The 21,961-nt window shown below is 33.7% G+C and overlaps 1 protein-coding gene and 1 long non-coding RNA gene across 2 annotated transcripts in view; one reads left to right on the top strand and one right to left on the bottom strand.

The window, feature by feature from the left end:
• Positions 1 to 1,396: 1,396 nt before the first annotated feature.
• On the bottom strand, positions 1,397 to 20,434 carry LOC129927637 (uncharacterized). The gene is made up of 4 exons (XR_008779255.1): positions 20,100 to 20,434; positions 9,783 to 9,932; positions 8,432 to 8,584; positions 1,397 to 8,066 (listed from the first exon to the last, which is right to left on the bottom strand). It is a non-coding gene; the product is annotated as an uncharacterized LOC129927637 (long non-coding RNA).
• LOC106064932 (uncharacterized) overlaps positions 12,936 to 21,961 on the top strand; it is a 77,115-nt gene continuing 68,089 nt past the window's right edge. Inside the window, exons 1-3 of the mRNA XM_056037413.1 lie at positions 12,936 to 13,200; positions 14,325 to 14,405; positions 14,528 to 14,693. Of these exons, the coding sequence (XP_055893388.1) occupies positions 14,382 to 14,405; positions 14,528 to 14,693 (190 nt within the window). The 5' untranslated portion in view covers positions 12,936 to 13,200; positions 14,325 to 14,381. The remainder of the gene's footprint in view (positions 13,201 to 14,324; positions 14,406 to 14,527; positions 14,694 to 21,961) is intronic.

Here is a 21,961-nt window from a genome sequence, read left to right as displayed (position 1 = left end):
TGGCCACCTGATACCCTCATTGACCATAAGACACAGAAACAGATGATTTTTTGTATCATCTGTCTTACAGATGGCAAAGGCTGAAAAGGGAAATGTATTTTAACTTGAATATTTTCACATTTTGCCCTACATCAAAAAGCTTCTCCCATTTTTTGTCTATCATTCACTTTGTCTTTGGAATGGTTTCTTTTTGATAATGATTGAATATTGAAGTCAATTAGATTAGTTGACTATGAGTTTGTGGAGGGTAATCACTGACTAGACGTTAGTAGCATTTCCTGTCATATCTTTTTTGGTAATTTCATCGCTGATTAATTTCTTCTTGTCCATTGAAGTAATTACTGTACATTTCAAGGTGTATTGAGACCAGCACAATGACCTATTTTCCCTTTACCATTAACTTTCAAATACATTAATAGTTATCTCTTAATATGAATTCAGTAATTTAGCACAGACCAGTTACAATTTAAAAAAAAAAATGAATGCCACTTGGATTGCAAGGTATACATATACATCAAAATGAGTCAATCAAATCAATGTATACGATATCACAATAAAACTGAAAGTGCTGCACAAATAAATATTTAGTTAAAAACTAAGGTACATTGGTAGTCCTGATATTACTTTTAGTAGTAGAAGATTGTGTAGAATCAAAATAACTTAATTCATTTAGATCAGGGGTGGGCAAATTACAGACCATGGGCCACATGCGGCCTGCCAAAGTGTTTTTTGCGGCCCGCGGAAACCTACAGAATTCAGGTGAGCCCACAGATTAAACATATAAAAATGCAAATATATTAAAAATAAATAATTTTAAATATCTTATCAATTATGATACTTAAATGGCCTAAATTGTGCAGATGTGCCTAAAATCAAATCAATCAATTATGATGAAGAAGCTAAATAAACATTCTCTAAAGTTTTAAGCAAATGAAGATTATGCTTATTGGTAATATTTTGAAACAAGACACACACTCAGACCAGTATTTATGTAGAACTGTGTTGAAAGTGTTGGGTTGGCTTGGAACAAGACGTCAAGTGTAACAACAGATGGAGCCCATGCTTTGACTGAGAAAAACAGTGAATATCAGACATATTATTGACCTAATCATCTCAGTGATCAAACTTATCAGAGCCACAGACAGTTTCAAGAAGTACCACATGGGCAAGGTATTGAAAAGAATATGGGGTCTCAAGGAAAAATTTTTTTTTCCTTAATGATACTGACAGTGGCTTTCTTACTAATGTTTCTAATGAAGAGTTGCAATGGGCTACTTGCACATCATGAAATTTATGAGCATCTTTTCAAGCTTTTCCATTTCTCCAGTCAAGCAAGTGAAAACAGGTTTTATCATTTTGTAAATGTTAAACATACTATACCACTGACTCAAGTCCGTTTCAGCAGACAACATGAAGTTTATTTTACCATAATAATAATAATAGTACACTGCACTCCTTGTTAGTGCTACAAGTCAAGAAATAATAACAATCCTATCCACATAACAGCAGTATCAAAAGTATCCAATATATGTTAGTTACAAATCACGTCCGCATCTCAGCGGGTAACAATAAGAACAATTGCTACTAGTGACACTGGAGCTCCAACTATAGATATCCATTGCAATACGAATAATACTTTAATATTCAATAAGCACATGATGAAATCAACTCTCAAATATAATTAATCAACAATCATTAGTCCATCGACTTTCATGCTATATACATATATATACACCAGTCCAGGAAGCAACGTCCAACCTTCCTGGACCGGGAGCAAAACCTTACTGACTTGACTTGACTGAACTCAAAGTCAACTTTATTCATTCTACTTCCTGTTTTCTACATCAGGAATTCCACGTGTCTTTTAAACTCTTAACATGATGTGAACTTTAGATCATGCAATGTCAACTAAGACTGTGACACATTTTCCTTTGCTGAAAGGTGAAACTATTTCTAGTAAAAAGAAAAGAACAAGACTTATGGAATTTGAAAACAAATGTTAAGACGTCAAGAACTTAAACCATTTTTGAATATCCTCACTTCACCATTTAGTACAGAAGCTGATTCAGCTCCCGAGGAAATACTTCCTAGCAAATTATGACCCAAAAGAGAAGCAGTTTGAAGGGTGCATAAGCTGTATTTCCACACTTAAAAAGACTTGATGCTAAACTTTGACATTTTTGGATGCACAAGAATATTTTCTTTTGTTTGAACATATGCAACCAGAAGAACAAGTGGATGCTGACTGGCTGTAATTTAACAGCAGTCACAAAGATAAGAACTAGTAAAGCTAGTTCCAGAGTTCCGGAACATTATGCACAATTAAATACTTCACATTAAGTATAACTGGATTGTTGTGAGGAATGAATGTGATGTAAAAAGACAGTAACAAATTTAAAAAAAAAATTAGTTATATTAGTTTCAAAAATTGCTAAATCTTGTTATAATTCCTCAATTTGAATGTCTAATACAGTATACAAGTAAATTAATAGACAGCTAGCATATTTTTCAAAATTGTAAATACAAATTATATATATGTGGCCCCCTATTCCTAAAAAAAAAATTTAATGCGGCCCTCAACAGAAAAAGTTTGCCATCCCTAATTTAGATGGTTGATTTTAAAAGGGAGACAATTAAATTAGAAGTTATACTACTTAGACATAAAAAAAAAAAAAAAAGAAAGATACAAAGGGATAAAATAAAGTACCAGTTGTTATTCTTAAAATAAAAAAAAATGTATTTAACACATTAGCATATTCTGTTCCAAAAATATAAACTTGATCAGAATATTTATTGCTAGAGTTGTATACTCTAAACATTACTACAACAGATATATTGACATGCTGATCTATTGGTTCCCATGGGATAAAACACAGGCAGTCATCTAATGAACAACGTAGTCAACACCCAGGACTATACATAAATACTTCATGTCAACTTAATAACATTGTCACTACCAACGAGGTTCAATGTACAATGAATTTACACTGAATTCTATAAATGATTATAAAAACCAAAATGCAAGTAAATAAATGCTTTCACTATGATATACATATTCTACATATATACAAACAAAACAGACTTGATATGAATAAACCAAAATTTTTATCACTTTAAAAAAAATTGTTCAGTGCAGAGAGTACATTAAATATGAGATGTTTTTAATATATAGCTATAAAAACCTTAATTATGTAATACAATAAATATGCCATTGTACAATATTTCATTTACAAAACATAGTTGAAAAAAGTCTAGTAATATAGCAGTGTTCAGTGGTAACATTTTCATAAAGAACTCTTAAAAGAAAACTACAGTTGATAATCTTATCTTATATAATACAGATGTTACTTCAAAATAGAAGATAATGCATATATTAAAAAGTAAATTAAGTTATTAGTAACAAGTAAAATACATGCCAGTGGTTTCAAATACAAATATATCCAGTTATCATTTATTAATAGGTCTAATCACCTGTACAGGTACCATTTATTCAAAAAACATTCCACATAAAGATGATGTAATCTCAAAAATGAAATGTTTTCTTTTTAAATTTCTTTAGCATTTAAATTTTTTAATGGAATCCTGTGGTTAATTAACTGTACTTATACCTATTTAAATTTCAATGACAAATATCTTAAAATCCAAAGTAAATGAATAATAGGTACCTGGTAAATTTAAATTAATAAACATTGCAAGTTGTCTTAAAAAACAAACACCCAAATTGACCTTTGATCCCTCTTTCATGAACACTCTCAGCATCAAGAAAACTAAACCATTCATGAACAGTATTGCTTGAGCATAAAAGTGTGTTATTTGGCGACTACAAAAAGTTGTATACAATTAATCTCAATCTTTTATCACTAAACGGATAGAAATCTTTCTGCTAGACAAGTAAGCAATGGATTTCAGATATCCCTCACAGCTTCTGTGGTTGAATGATTCTCAGAATAAAAGCTGCTTAGAATAATATCAGTTGAGCTTGACCATCACTAAACAGAATTGACAGGTAAGGGGACACACAATTCGTTCACTGAAATTTATAAGGCAGAAATTTTCAATAGTAATTATGAAATTTTTAGAAAAGATAGGGCTTAAAATCATGGAGGAGTTCTTTTAGCAATAAAAAACACTCTTATAGCAGAAGAAATTACCTTACCTAACTAAAAAATATAGAATCTACATTTTGTAAAATTAATACCACCTCAACATCCCTATAATAGGCAGCATTTACAGACCACCAAATTCTAGTTTAGAATACATGCAGGAACTATGTAATCAGATTACTACACTTAAAGAGACAGATAAAAATGCAGTTTTTTGGATTATGGGTGATTTCAACATACCTGATATAAATTGGAAAACACTAACCATAGATAAACACCAAAACCCTAAGGACATAAATGAGCTTTTCATAGAAACTTTACACAACCTAAGTTTATATCAAATCATTAAAAAGCCAACTAGATTAAACAACACATTAGATCTCTTCTTAACCAACAGACCTGGATTAGTAGTTTATTATGATATTATCCCTGGTCTATCAGACCATGAGATCATAAAAATACACAGTCAGATAAAAGCAGTAGCCAATACAAAACCCCAAAGAAAAATTTTACTCTGGAATAAATGTAACCTAACACAACTACACCAAGCTGCATTAAACTTTCAACAAACATTCTTATTAGAAAAAGACATTAACCAACCAGTCGATGACCTCTGGAATTTCATTAAAAACCATCTTAAAAGCATTATAGAAAATCATATACCAACTAAATACACATCAAACAAAATAAATAAATGCTGGTTTAATAATAGACTAAAGAAGCTTTGTAAACAGAAGGAAAACCTATATAGAAAATTTAAAGAAACCAAGGCAGAAAGAGTTTACAAAAAGTATATAAAAATTAAACACCTAACCCAAAAAGTAAGCAGACAGCTGCAGAGTGAATACATAAACAATGTAATATCTAAAGACAACAACAAAAACCTATGGTCATACATTAAGTCTAAGAAAATGGAAACAACAGGCGTAGCGCCTTAAAAGATGAACATAACATAATACATAATGATAATGAAACTAAAGCAAACATCCTAAACAAATACTTTGCATCAGCATTCTCAGCCCCAGGAGACAAAGACATATTACTTAATTTGAACCAAGTAGACAACATAGAACATTTAGTAGTACAAGAAAATGGAATTCAAAACCTATTAGCCAACACCAAACCAAATAAAGCGTCTGGACCTGAAGGTATTCCAGCTAGATTACTCAAAGAACTAAGCAATGAACTAGCCCCAGTGTTCAAAATACTCTTTCAGGCATCGCTTAACCAGGGCAGAGTACCAAAGGACTAGAAAGAAGCTAATGTCACCCCCCTATTTAAAAAAGGAGAAAAATCTGACCCAGGAAACTACAGACCAGTATCACTTACCAGCATCACATGTAAAATCCTAGAACACATAATATGTAGCAACATCATAAACCACTTAGACAAACATAATGTCCTCACCCCATACCAACATGGCTTTAGGAAATATAGATCATGTGAAACACAACTAATAGGACTAATTGATGATTTTTCAAAAGGTTTAGATAATAGTGAACAAATAGATGCTATCTTACTAGATTTTTCCAAGGCTTTTGACAAAGTTCACCACTATAGTTTGCTTAAACAATTAAAATATTTCGGCATTAATGGTCCACTGCATCAGTGGATTAAAGATTTTCTGATAGGGAGAGAACAAACTGTAATAATAAATGGCTCTAAATCAACACCGATAACAGTAAACTCAGGTGTACCTCAAGGAACAGTCTTGGGTCCACCATTATTTTTAATTTACATAAATGATTTACCAAATTGCATTAGTTCAGGAACAAAAGTCAGATTATTTGCAGACGATTGCATAATATATAGAACAATAAAAACAACACAAGACACAGATATTTTACAAAGAGAATTAGATGAATTACAGAAAAGAGAATCAAATTGGAGCATGTCTTTCCACCCAGAACAATTGCTATAGCTTAGCCAAATAACCTCAACGAAAGGAGTATAAAATAACAAAATAGAATGTTTAATAACCAAATAGGAAACTAGATCTAGAATTACACTAATCACATCACAAGCGTCGTTTTCATCTCTAATCATCGGCCATCTTGACTTCCTCTCTTATTTCATGTCTCTGTCCTGTGTCTCATGGTGCGCAGTCTCACACCTAATGACAGCGTGCATTGTAGAGTCATAACACCAATTGTTGCAACTCTCGGCTAGGCACTAAACGAATAGGCATGCAACACAGTGTAACAGGAAATAAAGACAGGTGTTTATTCACTAGGACAAACACATAGCATCCTTCAGCTTCCTCAGAGTCTTTCTACTAATTTACCAATCCTTTAGACAGCAACCCGAATGTGGACCAACGACAGCCTTTCCCGCTTCGTTCCAGGTCCCTTCTACAACCTTCAGGCAGCACCAAAAGCTTGCTTCTTAGTTTCCAAACATTCAGACTCTTCACAATCCCTGATGCCCTGTTCTTCTCTCCATTCTAGTCTCTTCCTGTTTACGTTCACTAGTGCGCTAGTGCGCACCTCAAGCACTGGTGCAAGGCAGGGTTACAACACTACCCCCATGTTTACACAACATTTGAATAGTAACACAACGATTATATAGGAAACTAAAAGCAGTGATAAATCTAGGAATACAAAATACTGATAACAGTGAAAATAATTTCACAACAGTTTTACAAATTTTAATTAATCTTTTAGACATTTAAAACAATGTTTAATGATTATAAATCTGTCTACTAAAGCAAAAAAAATTTCTTTAATTTTCAAATTAAATTATTGTGACCAAAAAAGCTATCACCCTAACTTCAATACTGCTTACCAAGACAGATTGCAACTTATAGTTCGTCCATGGTGGTTCGATGATGACCACTTTGTCATCCAGGGGGCTGTGGGCTTTGCACTGGGGTTTTATGCCTCCTCATGTGGCTGGTGAGACCTATGTGAGCCCGGAATGTTCGGCCGCACACTGGGCAGGTTATTCCAGCTGGAGCTAGTGTCGTGGGCCTTGCTTTTCTTTTCTGGCGTTTTTCTTCTGCCAGCATTGTTCTTTTTTCCCCAGCAACCTGTGCGCCAGTTTTCACAGCGCGACGCCATGATGCTCTGTCATGTGCCTCTGTCTCCCAGGTGCCTGGGTCTATGCTGAACGCCTTCAGAGAAGCATTGAGGGTGTCCCTGAAGCGCTTTCTTTGACCACCTTGCGAGCGCTTTCCTTCGCTTAGTTGGCCATACAGGAGTCGTTTAGGGATGCGGTGGTCTTCCATTCTGTAGACGTGACCTGCCCATCACAGCTGGGACTGCATCAGGATTGTGTGGATGCTTTGCAGACACACTCTGGTATTTTGTCTTGCCATTTGACATTTAGTATTTTTCTCAGACATGTCATGTGGAAGTGGTTTAGTTTCTTTGCATGTTTACTGTACACTGTCCATGTTTCTGAGGCATATAGCAATGTAGGGAGGATGACGGCTCTATAGACCCCTAGCTTGGTGTTTGTGGAGATACCACGTCTGTTCCAGACATTTGTAGACAATCTGCCGTAGGATGCACTGGCCTTGGCGATACGCAGGTCGATTTCACTATCGATTTTTCCATTTCTGGAGAGTGTGCTGCCAAGATATGTGAATTTGTCCACTGTGTTTATATCCTGTCCATTTATAGTAATGCTTGGATCCATGTAGGCTTTCCCAGGAGCAGGTAGATATAAGACTTCAGTCTTGTTCGTATTGATGGTAAGGCCTAAGTCTGAGCATGCTTTTGAGAAGTCACTGACGATGCTCTGCACATCATTTTCAGAGCAGGCATTTAGGGCACAGTCGTCAGCAAATAGCAAGTCTCTGATTACTGCTGCGTTTGTTTTTGTTTTTGCTTTAAGCTGCCTCGGGTTGAGTAGGCCACCATTAAATCTGTATGATATATTTATCAAGACAGATTGCAACTTAGTTTCTGGATCAATGACAACAACCACATGATTTTCTCATATAATGTAGATCAGAGATTTCTGTGTAAAGAAAGGAGATTCAATTCAGAAGTTGCAAGTCAGAAATACAAAAAGCAACACAAATATGTATTTGCAAATACAGACAAAAATATACCACTCAAGGCTGAATTCATTCATAGAAATTTATGGCAGAATACATAGAAATATGAGAAGTAAATAGCTTGATAGACAGAAACATGACCTGTAAATTACTTGATAGGGTTAATGTTATAATTGAAATTTAACAGTAGACTTCAAATAAGAAAAGAATGTTAATGTATGTTAAATTACAGGTTTCACTAGTTTAGCTAATAGCAATTTGAATATTATTTTACACTTGGTAACTACATGCTTCAACTTTACTCTGTGCAAAAGTGCAGTCCTACCTTGATTTCTATCTAGTGATCTCCAGCCTACAAGTTTCAGTTCTTTACCAGCCATTAACATAAGACAATCAAAGCCATATTGTAAATCATGTGAACTATCTGAATTGTTCTTCTCTTCTACAGCAAGATGTCTTCACTCAATGCATAATCCCCCTAGAATGAAGAAGATAAGATAATCCATGCATTGTTAACAGAAAGATGTCAATTAACTGTGATGTCATCCTCTGAGCTGAGTCAGCTAGAGCTGCTCCCAATGTTTATCCCTGTCAAGAATGCCTTGCTTTGGCAAATCTTTCAAAACCTTTTACAACTTACACCTTCAAGTTTCTTTCAATGAACAAATCATGTTGATCCTCTGCCAACATAAAGAAGTATACATAAATATTAGCATTTCAAAGTCATGGGCCAAAAGCTCAGTCATTTTTCATTTCGCTTCTTTATCAATATTTTGATTTTTTTGTCGGCTAAAGGATTTGTGTACCTCATAGGAAAACAATGGGGTCCTGGGTTTGAACCTCAATGAAGATTGGGATTTTGAATTTTTAGGGTGCCCCTCAGTAACCCAACTCTAATGGGTAACTGATTTTAGGTGGGGAAAATTAAGGTGGTTAGTCGTTGTGCTGGACACATGACGACCTGCTCATTAACCACTAGCCATAGAAACATAACCTTGACATCATTAGCTCCATAGATCGCAAGGTCTGAAAGGTAAACTTTACTTTTTTTTTTATTAATATCCACTGTGCATACTGCATCCCATTACTTCTTACTTATGTACAATAGATTTCTCTTTTCCCTTCCTTGTGTTTCTTGAATCTAGTATCTTTTTATAGAGCATTCTGATACCTCCACAAAGCTAATGGATTATATTATTTGTCATAATGTCCAAAAATAGAAACTAATTATTTTATAATGAGAATATGGGTATGTGTGTTGTCTATCCAGTATCCAAAACTACACATTTCTCAAGAAAAAATCAACAAATTAAACATATTGAAAAGGTAATAAAAATTAACAAGGATTATGTGAAGGTCTTTCCAAATTGTATTAAGATTTGTGGTTAAACAGTAGAGTTCTTTTTATTTGTTTAAATAGATCATTGAGTGTAATACTTCAAGACCTATATCTAGTTACTAATCTTCAGACAGGTGATCATGGATAAAATCTGAACATTTTCATTTCAATGTATGGATTCCATGGTGGAAAGGTGTTCTACAGCTTCTGCAAAGATCATGCAGTATCCACCTTAGACAAACAGTATCCACCTTAGACAAACAGTATCCATTTCTAAATAAAAAAAATACATACATATAATTTTCTTTACATATTAAAAGAAAAAGAGAAAGATTACCTGAGGTGACCAGACACCATCAATAAAGCGATATTTTTTTGAGATATCAGTTACTAGTTCGGAAACTGCAGATGGATCAGTCACTGTACAAAACTTGGTCAGTAAAATTTGAAAAGTAGACAACTCCATGGTAAACAATAAAATCGCCACCTGAAAACACAAATAAACAATAAGAGGATGTAGACACACACAAAAATTATTACAATGTATGATTTTAATTCAATGTAAGCCAAAGGAATAGTTATAACCTTATATAGCCTTAAACACATCAAACATTTGAACTAGTGGCCAATACTGCACCACATTTTAAGGATAAATGTATAAAATATACAGCTATTTTATTTGAATAAATGTGAATATTAAAGTCAATATAAACAAATATGAGACTGTGTGACAAAAGTTTAACTTAAATATTACATCCTGTTTGTGTTTTTTTTTTCTCTGTGTTCTCATTATAAATTGTAGGGTTCAGATATATATATATATATTTATCGAAGATGAACTCCATTCTTTTCAGATCAGGCAGCTTTCCATACAATCTTTATTCTAAAGGACTGTTGGGGGCCAGTATTTTGAATGGGCCTCATGATAAAACAAGGCCACGTGTTTCAACATTCAGAATAAGTGTTGCCTCATTATTTTGTGCCCTGTTCAAAGGTGAAAAATAATTCATTGACTGTGTCCTGATAGAATGTAACAAACATCCTTAATCCTGATGTTTGAGTGACAACTGTTATATTTTTGGTTTATACTACTCTTTTTTTCTTTTTCTATTCTCTTCTGGATATAAAAGGAATTTAAGAAAAGAAAAAGTAAAGTTCCCCTTTCAGACCTTGTGGTCTATAGGGCAGATGATGTAAAGGGCATCTGTTTCTGTGGCCTATGGTTAACGACGGTGTCATGTGTCCAACCACCTCTACTTTTCCCTAACTAATGTCAGGTACCCACTAGAGCTGGGTGGATTCAAGAGGTGCCCAAAGATCCCAAAATTAAAAACCCCAGTCTTCAGCAGGATTCAAACCCTGCACCCTGGTTCAGTAGCCAAGTGCTTTACCACTTAGCCACTGCACCTCCCATGGAATTTAAGACTGCTTAGTTATTCTCCCATTAGGGCAGTGTCAGATTTTTTTTCTCCTCTATTTGAAAGTGTGCTGGGATCCATTGGAGAACAGTTTTCTTGCTATTATTGTTGAGATTTATAAGAGCTGTCCTGACCTTTTTGATAGAGGAGGCATCAGATTTTTTTAAACATTAGAAAGAAATGTTTATTCATTAGAAAGTGTGCATGAGAGATCGCCAGTGGCAATTAAATTTTCTAATCTTTCTCAATTGAGCCATTTATTGAATAAGACAGCTCCTCTGTTACTGGTGAATTCTTAAGATGATTCATCTGTATAATTGACTCACTAGTTATTGGTTTATTAGATTTGTAGAAAAATATTCACCATTTTCTTGAGATCTTTCTGATTGTGATAAGATTTTTTGGTTATGTTTTCAATACTGTCTCTTACAGCAGAAAGAGAGCTTAGGTCCCAGGGGAGAGAGTCATTGCACTGTTTACCTGATTCATAAATTATATTTTATAAGTGGTGTTTCTTTGAGATTCTTGTATGAAATGAGGTCTTTTCAGTTAGTTTTGAGTGCCAGACTTGTGGGTTTAAGTTTTGAGTGGGTAGCTCTCTTAGGTTTTCATTTTAGTAAACTGATTAAGGATTATTATTTCTCTTATTTTGTCCAGAGAAACCAGGGAAAAAATGATCTCTTCCATTGCTTTGAAGGTTGTTGTTTTCATTGTTTGGAGTTAGGTTTTTGTTTTACTTTTTTACTTTGACAATTTTCTGTAGAATTGACTGCTGAATCATATGATGTAGCACTGTGTTCTAGAGTGATGTAGCTGGTACATTTCTTTTTCAAAATGTAATTTGCTTATGGAAGCTCACAGCCTGCTAGGTGGTTGGTGTTAGCCTTCCCTGGTTGTCCAAGAAGTCTACATCTGAGTTGCCAGTTACACTGATGTGATTTGGTATCTACTGCATCTAGTGTGTTGTAGCTGGTACATTTCTATTTCAAAATGTTGTGACTTGGTATCCACTGCATCTAGCATGATGTAGCTGGTACATTTCTATTTCAAAATGTTGTGACTTGGTATTCACTGCATCTAGCGTGATGTAGGTGATACATTTCTATTTCAAAATGTTGTGACTTGGTATCCACTGCATCTACCGTAATATAGCTGGTACTTTTCTATTTCAAAATGTTGTGACTTGGTATCCACTGCATCTAGCATGATGTAGCTGGTACATTTCTATTTCAAAATTTTGTGACTTGGTATCCATTGCATCTAGCATGATGTAGCTGGTACATTTCTATTTCAAAATGTTGTGATTTGCTCCCAATTAATATCTCCATTTTATATCTTTTTCTATTTCACTTTTTTTTTAGTTGACTTTAAAGACTGTCATTTTAATCATACTGCCATGTAAGATCTTTAAATTTGTTGAACCATGGATTGGGCAATCATAAATCTATAAAGTTAGTATGAGTGAAAGCATAAATGAGTTTGAATATAACTATATCAAACAGATTAAAAAAGTAAAAGTTCTCCTTTCAGACCTTGTGGTCTATAGGGCAGATGATGTTAAGGTCATCTGTATCTGTGGCCTATGATTTACAAGGGTGTCATGTGGCCAGCACAATGACCAATCACCTTTACTTTTCCCCAACCAATGTCAGGTACCCATTAGAGCTGGGTGGACTCAGTGGCGCCCAAACATCCAGAAATTAGAAATCCCAGTTTTCACCAGGATTCATAGCTGGGACCCCCAGCATGGAAGCCAAGAGCTTTACCACTCAGCCACCACGCCTCCATCAAATTGATTAGGCTAAAAGTAGTCCTACAAGTTCTTTGAGTGAAAAGAACACAATAAAACAGTGTTTAATGAATAAAAAATGGAAGAAGAAACTTTTTTTTTCCACTAAAGTAAATCAAAGTAATGTTCCCCTTTCAGACCTTACAATCTATGGGGCTGAGGATGTAAAGGTCATCTGTTTCTGTGGCCCATGGTTAATGAGGTTGTCAGCACAACAACCACCAGCCTTTACCTTCCCCATCACATCAGGTACCTTTAGCTTGGTAGACATAGTCATGTGATCATGGCACGGCACACATATTGTTGGTAAAAATCTGGTTTCTATGCACAGTCAACACAAGCTTTTAGGCACTTACCATGGATAAGTCGAGCAAAGAAAGATATAGTCAGGAAATTACAGAAATAAATAATATTGATCCTTACACTTTGAAAGCAAGCCATCATAATAAAGAAAATGATTTGCTGCCCTCCTTGTGTTATCCAGATCTCTTCACTTATAATCTTGTTCTACTGAAAGTGCCTACACAATCACAAAGGATGAATTCAAGGTATTCCGAATCAATTTTATTGTTAGACCTAGAATAGATCTAGATCTACTAATCTAGACTAGATTCTAGATCTATATTCTATCTATTTAAGTTAGCATATCTAGACATATATACAACATTCATATAGATTGTGATAGAGATCTACTCTTTACTCAAGCCTTCAAGGTCTAGTATTCTAGATCTAGATCTATGGCTATATAGATCTATTATATATTATATACAAAATCTGGATGATGTCTCAGATTAGAGTGTGACTAGATCTAGAGTCTAGCCTACATAATACTTAGTAGGTCATTCTAGATCTCATCTAGACTCTATAGAATAGATCTAGATAACATCTAAAATCTACATATCTCTGTTGCTGCATATTTTAAGCATATGAGACTTAATCTTTATCCAATAGATTTAGCTAGATCTAGTCTTCACTTCTAGGTCACTTGATAAGATAAATAAATTTAGCTTTTATATAGCGCTACTTTCATGCTTATAGCATGCTCAGAGCGCTATGGTCCAATCAATCTCATTGGTGGACCGGAGAGGAGGGGTATCTGGAAGGTTTTCATATATATATATATATATATATATAAATATATATATATATATATATTACATATTAGTATTATAATTTATTAGATTAGAGATAACTTATAAATATATATATGGACTATGGTTACAGATAATAGTTACTTATTATTAGATACTAGTATTATCTAGATCAGATCTAACTTCTAAACCAAAGAAAACTTTACTATCCAGTTTAGATCTAAGTCTGAAGACTTTTTAAAGTTTATTCTAGGACTAGGCTCATCGGGTCTAGTAACTTGATAAATCTAATGGTCCTAGATCTGTGTTTCTTTTACAACTTTCAAATGCTCTTTAAGATTTGAAGCTAATTACACCTTAGCCCAAACCTTTTGGTTGTTGCGGCTGAAGCACTTGACTAGTCTCGATTGAATTTTTGGTGTAGACTTGGGTTTTTAATTTCTATATTTTTAGGATGCTTCCAACCAATGTCTTGATATGAACAGGTATTTTTTATTATTTTTTTTTCTTTTCATTATACAAGAGCTCTACATCTATTACTAAAATGTTATCACTATTTTTACTTTTGAAAATGTCTACAGGCTTACAAGAGTTTAGCAGCTTACAACCAGTTCCTAGATGGTTGGGTTCAAGATATTATGGCTTTTAAACCACTAGCAAAGGTAAGTAATAAATATTGTTATATTATACTAAATATCTTGATATTCATTGTATTTGCATGTATATGAGACCAATGTCTTGATATGAACAGGTATTTTAAATTTTTTTTTTTTCTTTTCATTAGGTTCTTCACTCTCAGTGGTTAGCAGAAAAGGTACTGCAGCCCTGGATAAGTCGAGATGGTATTATTCTATCAGCCCACTGTTCTTGTACAGTTGGACTTGGAGAGTCCTGCACTCATGTGGCAGCCACTTTATTTATGCTGGAAGCCAACACCAGACTAAAAGAGAGTAAGACAGTTAGTTACAGGTTGTCATCTTACTGGATAAATCCATCAGAGCTTAAAAAAGTTTTGCCAACTAAGGTTTCTGAGATTGACTTCACCTCATCAAAAACAAAAAGTTAAATTTGATTCTCTTGTGAACAACATCACTTCTCAAAATAAAAATGTAAAGGCTATTAAATCCAAAGAAACTATAAAGCTTAGTATAAATATTTTTAATTCATTTATTGAAAGTAATGAGACAACACCTTGAGGTGTTATTCCAATCAGATATTTTACTGTGTTGTGCTTATAGGATGGCTGCCTGGTCGTGCGGTTTGCGCGCTGGACTATTGTTCGGATTTATCGACGGTCGAGGGTTAAACCCTACCCGCTCCCATCCCCCGTCGTCCTGCGGGAGGTTTGGACTAGGAAGTAAACTATCTTCAATTCTGAAGGAACATCCGAAACATGTAAAACATTTTACAAATATTTTTTTACAGGAAGAATAGGTTTGTGCCTGTGCTTTAATGCTGCTAGGTCTTTCAATGAAAATTTCAAAACAGTCATTTATTACTGTCACCTTCCTGCCATAAGTACTAATAATTTCTTTGGGCCTGAGACTCTCCTTATTGGGCCAGAAAATCAAATCGGACATGTTGACATACATAACATCCAAAACAGTATATGAATATCTTAGATGCAGTTGTGGGATGAATTTTGAACATATCAGCTAATACATTCATAATTATAGTAGTTAAATTAAATTATATATATAATTATATAATAATTATAATATAATTATATATATATATGTAAATGTGAGACAGTGCATTTTTTTTTATACCTGTATTATATCCAAGCTATCCAATGAGAAATATTTATATAATTTAATATATAGATATATTTATTCAAATCATATAATGCATTCATTTATTTGTGGAAATAAAAGAAATGAATTGAAGTATTGTTTGTATATTAATTATTATTATCTTATCTATTAGTATGAAAATTGTAGATCTATTCATTCAAGAGACCCTTAGTGGAACCTGGAGTACCAGGTTCCAATCTCGTTGAAGACTGGTATTTTTAATTTTGGGATACCTCTAAGTCCAACCAGATTTAAATGGTATTTGACATTAGTTGGGGAAAAGTAAGGTGGTTGGTCATTGTGCTGGACAAGACATCCTCATTAACCTAGTCCACAGAAACAGGTGACCTTTACATCATCTGCCTTATAGATCGTAAGGTCTTTAAAGTTAACTTGTTTATTAAAAAAAAACATTTTATTTCTAGATCAATACCTGTTCTATGTAACTGTTTGAATAACAATGGATGCCAAGAACTAGTTGTTTTTTTTATAAAGTATCTTAGTTATTAATTCAAATAAAGATGTCTGCCTGGTCATGCATTTTGCGCAATGGACTGTTCAGACTTACAGATGGTTCTGGGTTTAAACCCTGCCCATTCCCATCCCCTGTGGAAATCATTTCTAAAAAGTTAAATCTAAATCTAATCTAGATTGAAAGATTCTAGTAAATCTAGCTACAGCTTGAGAGTAGAGTACTATGTCACATGCTATGTGTGTGGATCTAGTATGTATGTTTAGAGTATACTATTATGTAGAATCTATTTATATCGACTCAAGCTCTATACTAGATCTAGACCAATTACAGACTATTTATAATACTATCATGATCTAGATGCATGTTTATAATCTAGACTTGTATTAATTATTAGATCTAGCTCTAGATTCTAGATACAGTTTTAAGTCTTAGATCTAGACCATGAAGAAACCTTCTAGATACGAATCTTGATTAGATTACTAACTTACAACTTGTATTTGACCTACATGTTACTTTATTGTTGTTTTTTTAAATTACTATTTAGATCAGTAGATCTACTAAATGTAGCCTGAGAAGATTTACCTATAAATCCTATATGTTAAGATATATAATCTAAATCTGTAGCATTTACTTTTGACTTTAGCCATAGGAGTAAGTGATACACTATTGTTGGAGCATAGTGATATGAAATCTAGTCTTTATACTAGAATATAGTATAACTAGCATTCCAGACTAACATAGGTGGACATAGGTTTCACCAGTCACATGAGGAAGCACTAAACCCCAGTGTAAAGCCCTCAGCCATGATGGACAAACTATTTATTGTATCATCTAGTTAATATAGATCTATCTACTTTATCTTATTATAATTAAATCCACTAAATTGTACTGTAAAATGTTTTACATTTTGGAAGTTCCTTCGTAGTCCAAACCTCCCCAGGACAACAGCCAAGGCGGAAAACAGATTGAGTTCTCAACATTCTACTTTTAGGACCATTTTTTTGACCAATTTCAAATTGGCTATTATTGACATATTATATATCAAATTTATTGCCCAAGAATAGAGGAATTCAAAAAAAATAAAATCAGAAGCAGCAGACAATTATTTAACTTGAAAAAATGAGGTCAAACACACTTACCCCTAATAATGAAAAATCCATCACTCACAGAAGATATGTCCAATTATCCATGAATTTCACAAATTCACAATATTATTAATAGAAAAATGTATCACAAAGTAAAGTATATTTATAGAACATTTGAAAAAAATATATAAACATGTGTTTTAAGACATTTATGCCTATTAATTGAGCCCCCCCCCAGACCCCACCCCCTCGGTAAAAAAAAAAGTTGCAAATTATACTTTATCATTATCCTGAATAACAAAACCATTATCAGTTTTGACATATTATGTATCAATTTTAATGCCCAAGAACAGAGGAATCCAAAAAAAGTAAATTCATTATCATCAGACAAGTATTTAACATAAAAAAATGAGATCAAACACACTTACCCCTAATATTGAAAAATCCAAAATTCACAGAAGATATGTCCAATATTCCATGAATTTCACAAATTCACAATATTATTAACATAAAACTGTGTCACAAAGTAAAGTATATTTATACAACATTTGAAAAAACAAACAAACAACTTTGAAATGTATTTATAACTAATAAATAAGTCTCCTCTTCGGCCCACCCTACCATAAAAAGTCACTTTTTTTTTCTTATATTTATCTTCATTTTTTTTTACATAAATACAGTATAATATATAGATGTATTTTAGACTAGAAAAGATCTAATATTAAATGAATTATTATCAAGATATAAATAGATCTTGTTCTTGATCATTTCTAGATCTAGGCATTTGAGGTCTAGACTCTAGACCTAATAATAGGCTTAAGCTAGAAGTGCATGGTGTTTTCTGTTTACTATCTCAAATAATCTCAATTTTTGTATCTGTTGTAAATGTTGCTGAGAAAAGAAATAAAAACATTTATATTTGGTTTATATGTGTTTGTTGTTATTTTTAACGATGTCTTAAGTTTAAGTCATAAGATGATAAGTGGATCTATTCTTCTATAGTCTATATCTATAGTAATCTATAATCTATAGAGATTTAGAATTTACTATTTAGTCTTAGATCTAGACTAGTCTAGATCTATAAATTATAAACATAACAAGTATTATTAGATCTAGTGTCTAGATAAAGAAAAATGTAGTATCTGCGTTATTTTGGTATCTCTAGTCTAGATCTACTAGTACCTTTAGACCTAGATCTAAATTACTGTCTAGATCTAGATCTAACAATGGAAGTGATACAGCACTCGATTTTTTACCGGTCAGCATTTTTTTAGATCTAATCTAGCAATACCGTAATTAATTTTAATCTAAACATTTAGAGTCTATATCTACAATCCAATCTTAAATCCCGATCTTGGTTTTCTTGGCGTTAGTAAAAAGAATTTACAAAGGAAAAAAACACTCGTAGTCGCCGTAGAAGTTTTTCTAGATCTAGCCTCTATTAGACAGTATATAATCACTAGATCTAAACTAGGGCTAGGTCTAATCTCTATTATTATAGATTTTAGATCTATGTATTCTATAATCTAGATCTAGTCTAGATTATAAAATATAAGTTAAAATTAAGATATATCGATCTCCATGCGGCATCACGCTGTGTAGCGTTTAGCCTGTTTAGCACGCGTGCGTTATTGCCGATGTCCGGTTATTCGAAAATCGGTTGTTCGAAAGCGACAACGTAGTATTAAAGTACAATAATTACCTTAATAGTTGATAATATTATAAAAACTATTGTCTTATGGATAGTTCGGACTGAGATCGCTTTTAGCGATGTTTCTTTCTCGAGGATTCAGAGCGAATGATTGAAAAAACAAGTTTTTAAAAAAGCGTAAGCCCTCCGATTTCGACGACACCACTTCCGATTGGTTTATAAAAAACGTAATAAAACATTATTTTTTATATTTTTTCCCCTTTTTTAAGTACGAAAATATTGCAATATGATTTCTAAAATAAAAATATGTGTTTCCTAATTAAAATTGGTAATATTTAAGTGTAAATAAATAAATATCGGCAAGCGTACATTCGCGACAGCCAATTTTCGTATTTGCATCGAGGCTATTTTTTTTTAATTCTAGGACAAACGAACCATTCAATTTACTTTTTTTTTCCTTGAACATTTACAACAACCATTTTTTAATGATAAGTAGGCAATTTTTTTCATATAACTATAAAAATAATATGTTTCTTACCTTTTCAAAGGGGATCACATAAAACCACAAGTAAAACCTCTCTGTCGTGAATAGCCTACTTGGTGAATTTCACAAGTGCACAAAATCTTAATAAAAACGAATTTCCACAAAATGTTGCTTATGAAGCTTACACAAACATAGATCTACGTATCAGATCTAAAAAATACGTTACAGGTGGCTTAAATTCAGAGATAATGAATATTGACATTCAAAAATGCATTTTCAATGGGAAATCTGTTTTCCGCCCCAAGTCTTTTCGAAGTAATCTCTTTTTGAATTAATCTCTTCATCCCTAGAGCCTTGCCAAGTTCTAGGCCTAGGTCGTCTAGGAATGCTAAAAAATCTCATTCCTTTCTTGTTTATTGACGTATATGAGTTTTTTTAGCATCCTTTTATGCAGCAGTAGCTAGGCATTTTGTTTAAATTAATGCACTAAAAAGGTCAAAGTAGAGATTGTGTTTTGGAAACTTAAACCCGATTGTATTAGATCTAGATTTACTATAGTCAGTATAGCCAGAGTAAGGCTACTAATGTAAACTTACAAACTAAATGGCGGATCAGCTTAGTACGCAGAAACTGTCGCATCATATATCTTCCAACCCAAAGGGTGGAATGACCTAAACTGAAATCCAAAATCCCAGCCTTTACTGGGATTCGAACCGGAGACCTTTTAAAACATTATCATTAATCATGGCTAGATTTGAAAGAAAAATTATTTTGTTAATTATTTACCTCCATATTCATGAATTATTAATAATCTGGATTAATGGGGCTGGCTCAGTCCTTTTGCTATTAGTATTAGTAAGGGTCTTACCAGCATTCTGAGCATTGCACAGTCTGTCTCCATACTCATTATCATACTGTCTGATCTTAGACAGTTTTCTCACATACTATCACTGAGTATCGGTATATTTATATTGAGTATAATAATAATGTCTGTAGTCTAGTGTAATCATATTGAAGTTTGAAGGCATCACTGTAAGTTAGACGTAGGTCTAGTCTAGAATTCAATTAAAAAACGTATTCTTAGAATATTATAGGTAGTCCACAACATCAGTGGCCACAACCGTGGCCCAGTAATTTGGGTAAAACTTCCCATCGAATACCCCTAGTTAAAAGTAGTTATTAGACTGTCATGGTGGATCTTAGTTTACTAACTAGACCTAGACTAATCAGTGATCTTTTTGAAAAGAGACGATTAAAGAATTATTTGGAAAGGGATCAATCATGTAAAGAAAATCGTTGAGAGGTGTAATTGTTTATAATTTAATTTTTCGCGTCAACGACAGCTGATTATGATACTAAAATAAGATATATAAATTAAATTATATGCGCTGTCTAGGTATAATTAGGATTAAGGTCTCATTAAATAACAATTTTATTAGAAGAAGAAAAGAAAAACTTTATGCTACTTATAAAAAGGACTTGAATAAAACGAAAAATTAAGTTATGGCGTTATGTCGACTAGATCTAAATCATATATATATATAGTTCGTCCATCGTGGTTCGATGATGACCACTTTGTCAGGGGGCTGAGGGCTTTGCACTGGGGTTTTATGCCTCCTCATGTGGCTGGAGAGACCTATGTGAGCCCGGAATGTTCACTAGCTGGAGCTAGTGTCGTGGGCCTTGCTTTTCTTTTCTGGCGTTTTTCTTCTGCCAGCATTGTTCTTTTTTCCCCAGCAACCCGTGCGCCAGTTTTCACAGCGCGACGCCATGATGCTCTGTCATGTGCCTCTGTCTCCCAGGTGCCTGGGTCTATGCTGAACGCCTTCAGAGAAGCTTTGAGGGTGTCCCTGAAGCGCTTTCTTTGACCACCTTGCGAGCGCTTTCCTTCGCTTAGTTGGCCATACAAGAGATCTAAATCATATATCATATAGTTTGTCCATCGTTGTTCCATGATGACCACTTTTGTCCTCCAGGTGTCTGGGGGCGTTGCACTGGGGTTTTGTGCTTCCTCGTGTGGCTGTTGAAACCTATGTTAGCCCGGAATATTCAGCTGCACACTGGGCAGGTTATTCCAGATGGACTTAATTTTTTTTTTTTAGTGGAGTAAAGTAGTGCCATTAGAGAATGAAATGGGTTGACTGAATAAGAAAACCAACGAATTAGCAGAGTTTAAGTCACTTATTAACACGTATGACTAGAATGGCACATTAAACACGTTGGACGTAGATCTTCTTCTTCGTTCTCATTGTTATGTTGGAGTGTTCAGATGAGTAGACCAATACATGAGATGAACTGCGCAGTGGTTTCCAAATCAGGGAGCTCTCCATATAGTTTCCTTTCTATTGGGGTGATTTGGGGCCAATGACTTATACTGGCCTCTTGGTAAAGAGAGCAGTTTTGGAGGACGTGGTCTGCATTCTCTGGTGATACTCCACATGGGCAGATTTCACTGGTTCCAATTTTGAGCTTCCGGACGTAGATCTAATTATCTTCTTTTTTGAAGTAACGTCTCTTTTATAGAATAATATAAGACAAACGCTAATTTATTTATTTTGTCATTTTTGTCATCATTCGTTTTATAAAAAATAAACGGGAGTTAAAATTATTTATAGTTTTTTGAAAGTCAATTGCAAAAATAACAATAGCTATGCACATTTCATAAGATCTCATAGATCTAATTTTACGTATTTAAATGTAATATCAATATATTGACACCTTTTCAGACCT

Source organism: Biomphalaria glabrata, chromosome 8, assembly GCF_947242115.1.
Source record: "Biomphalaria glabrata chromosome 8, xgBioGlab47.1, whole genome shotgun sequence".
Taxonomy (NCBI): domain Eukaryota; kingdom Metazoa; phylum Mollusca; class Gastropoda; family Planorbidae; genus Biomphalaria; species Biomphalaria glabrata.
This window is presented reverse-complemented; position numbering and strand designations above follow the sequence as displayed.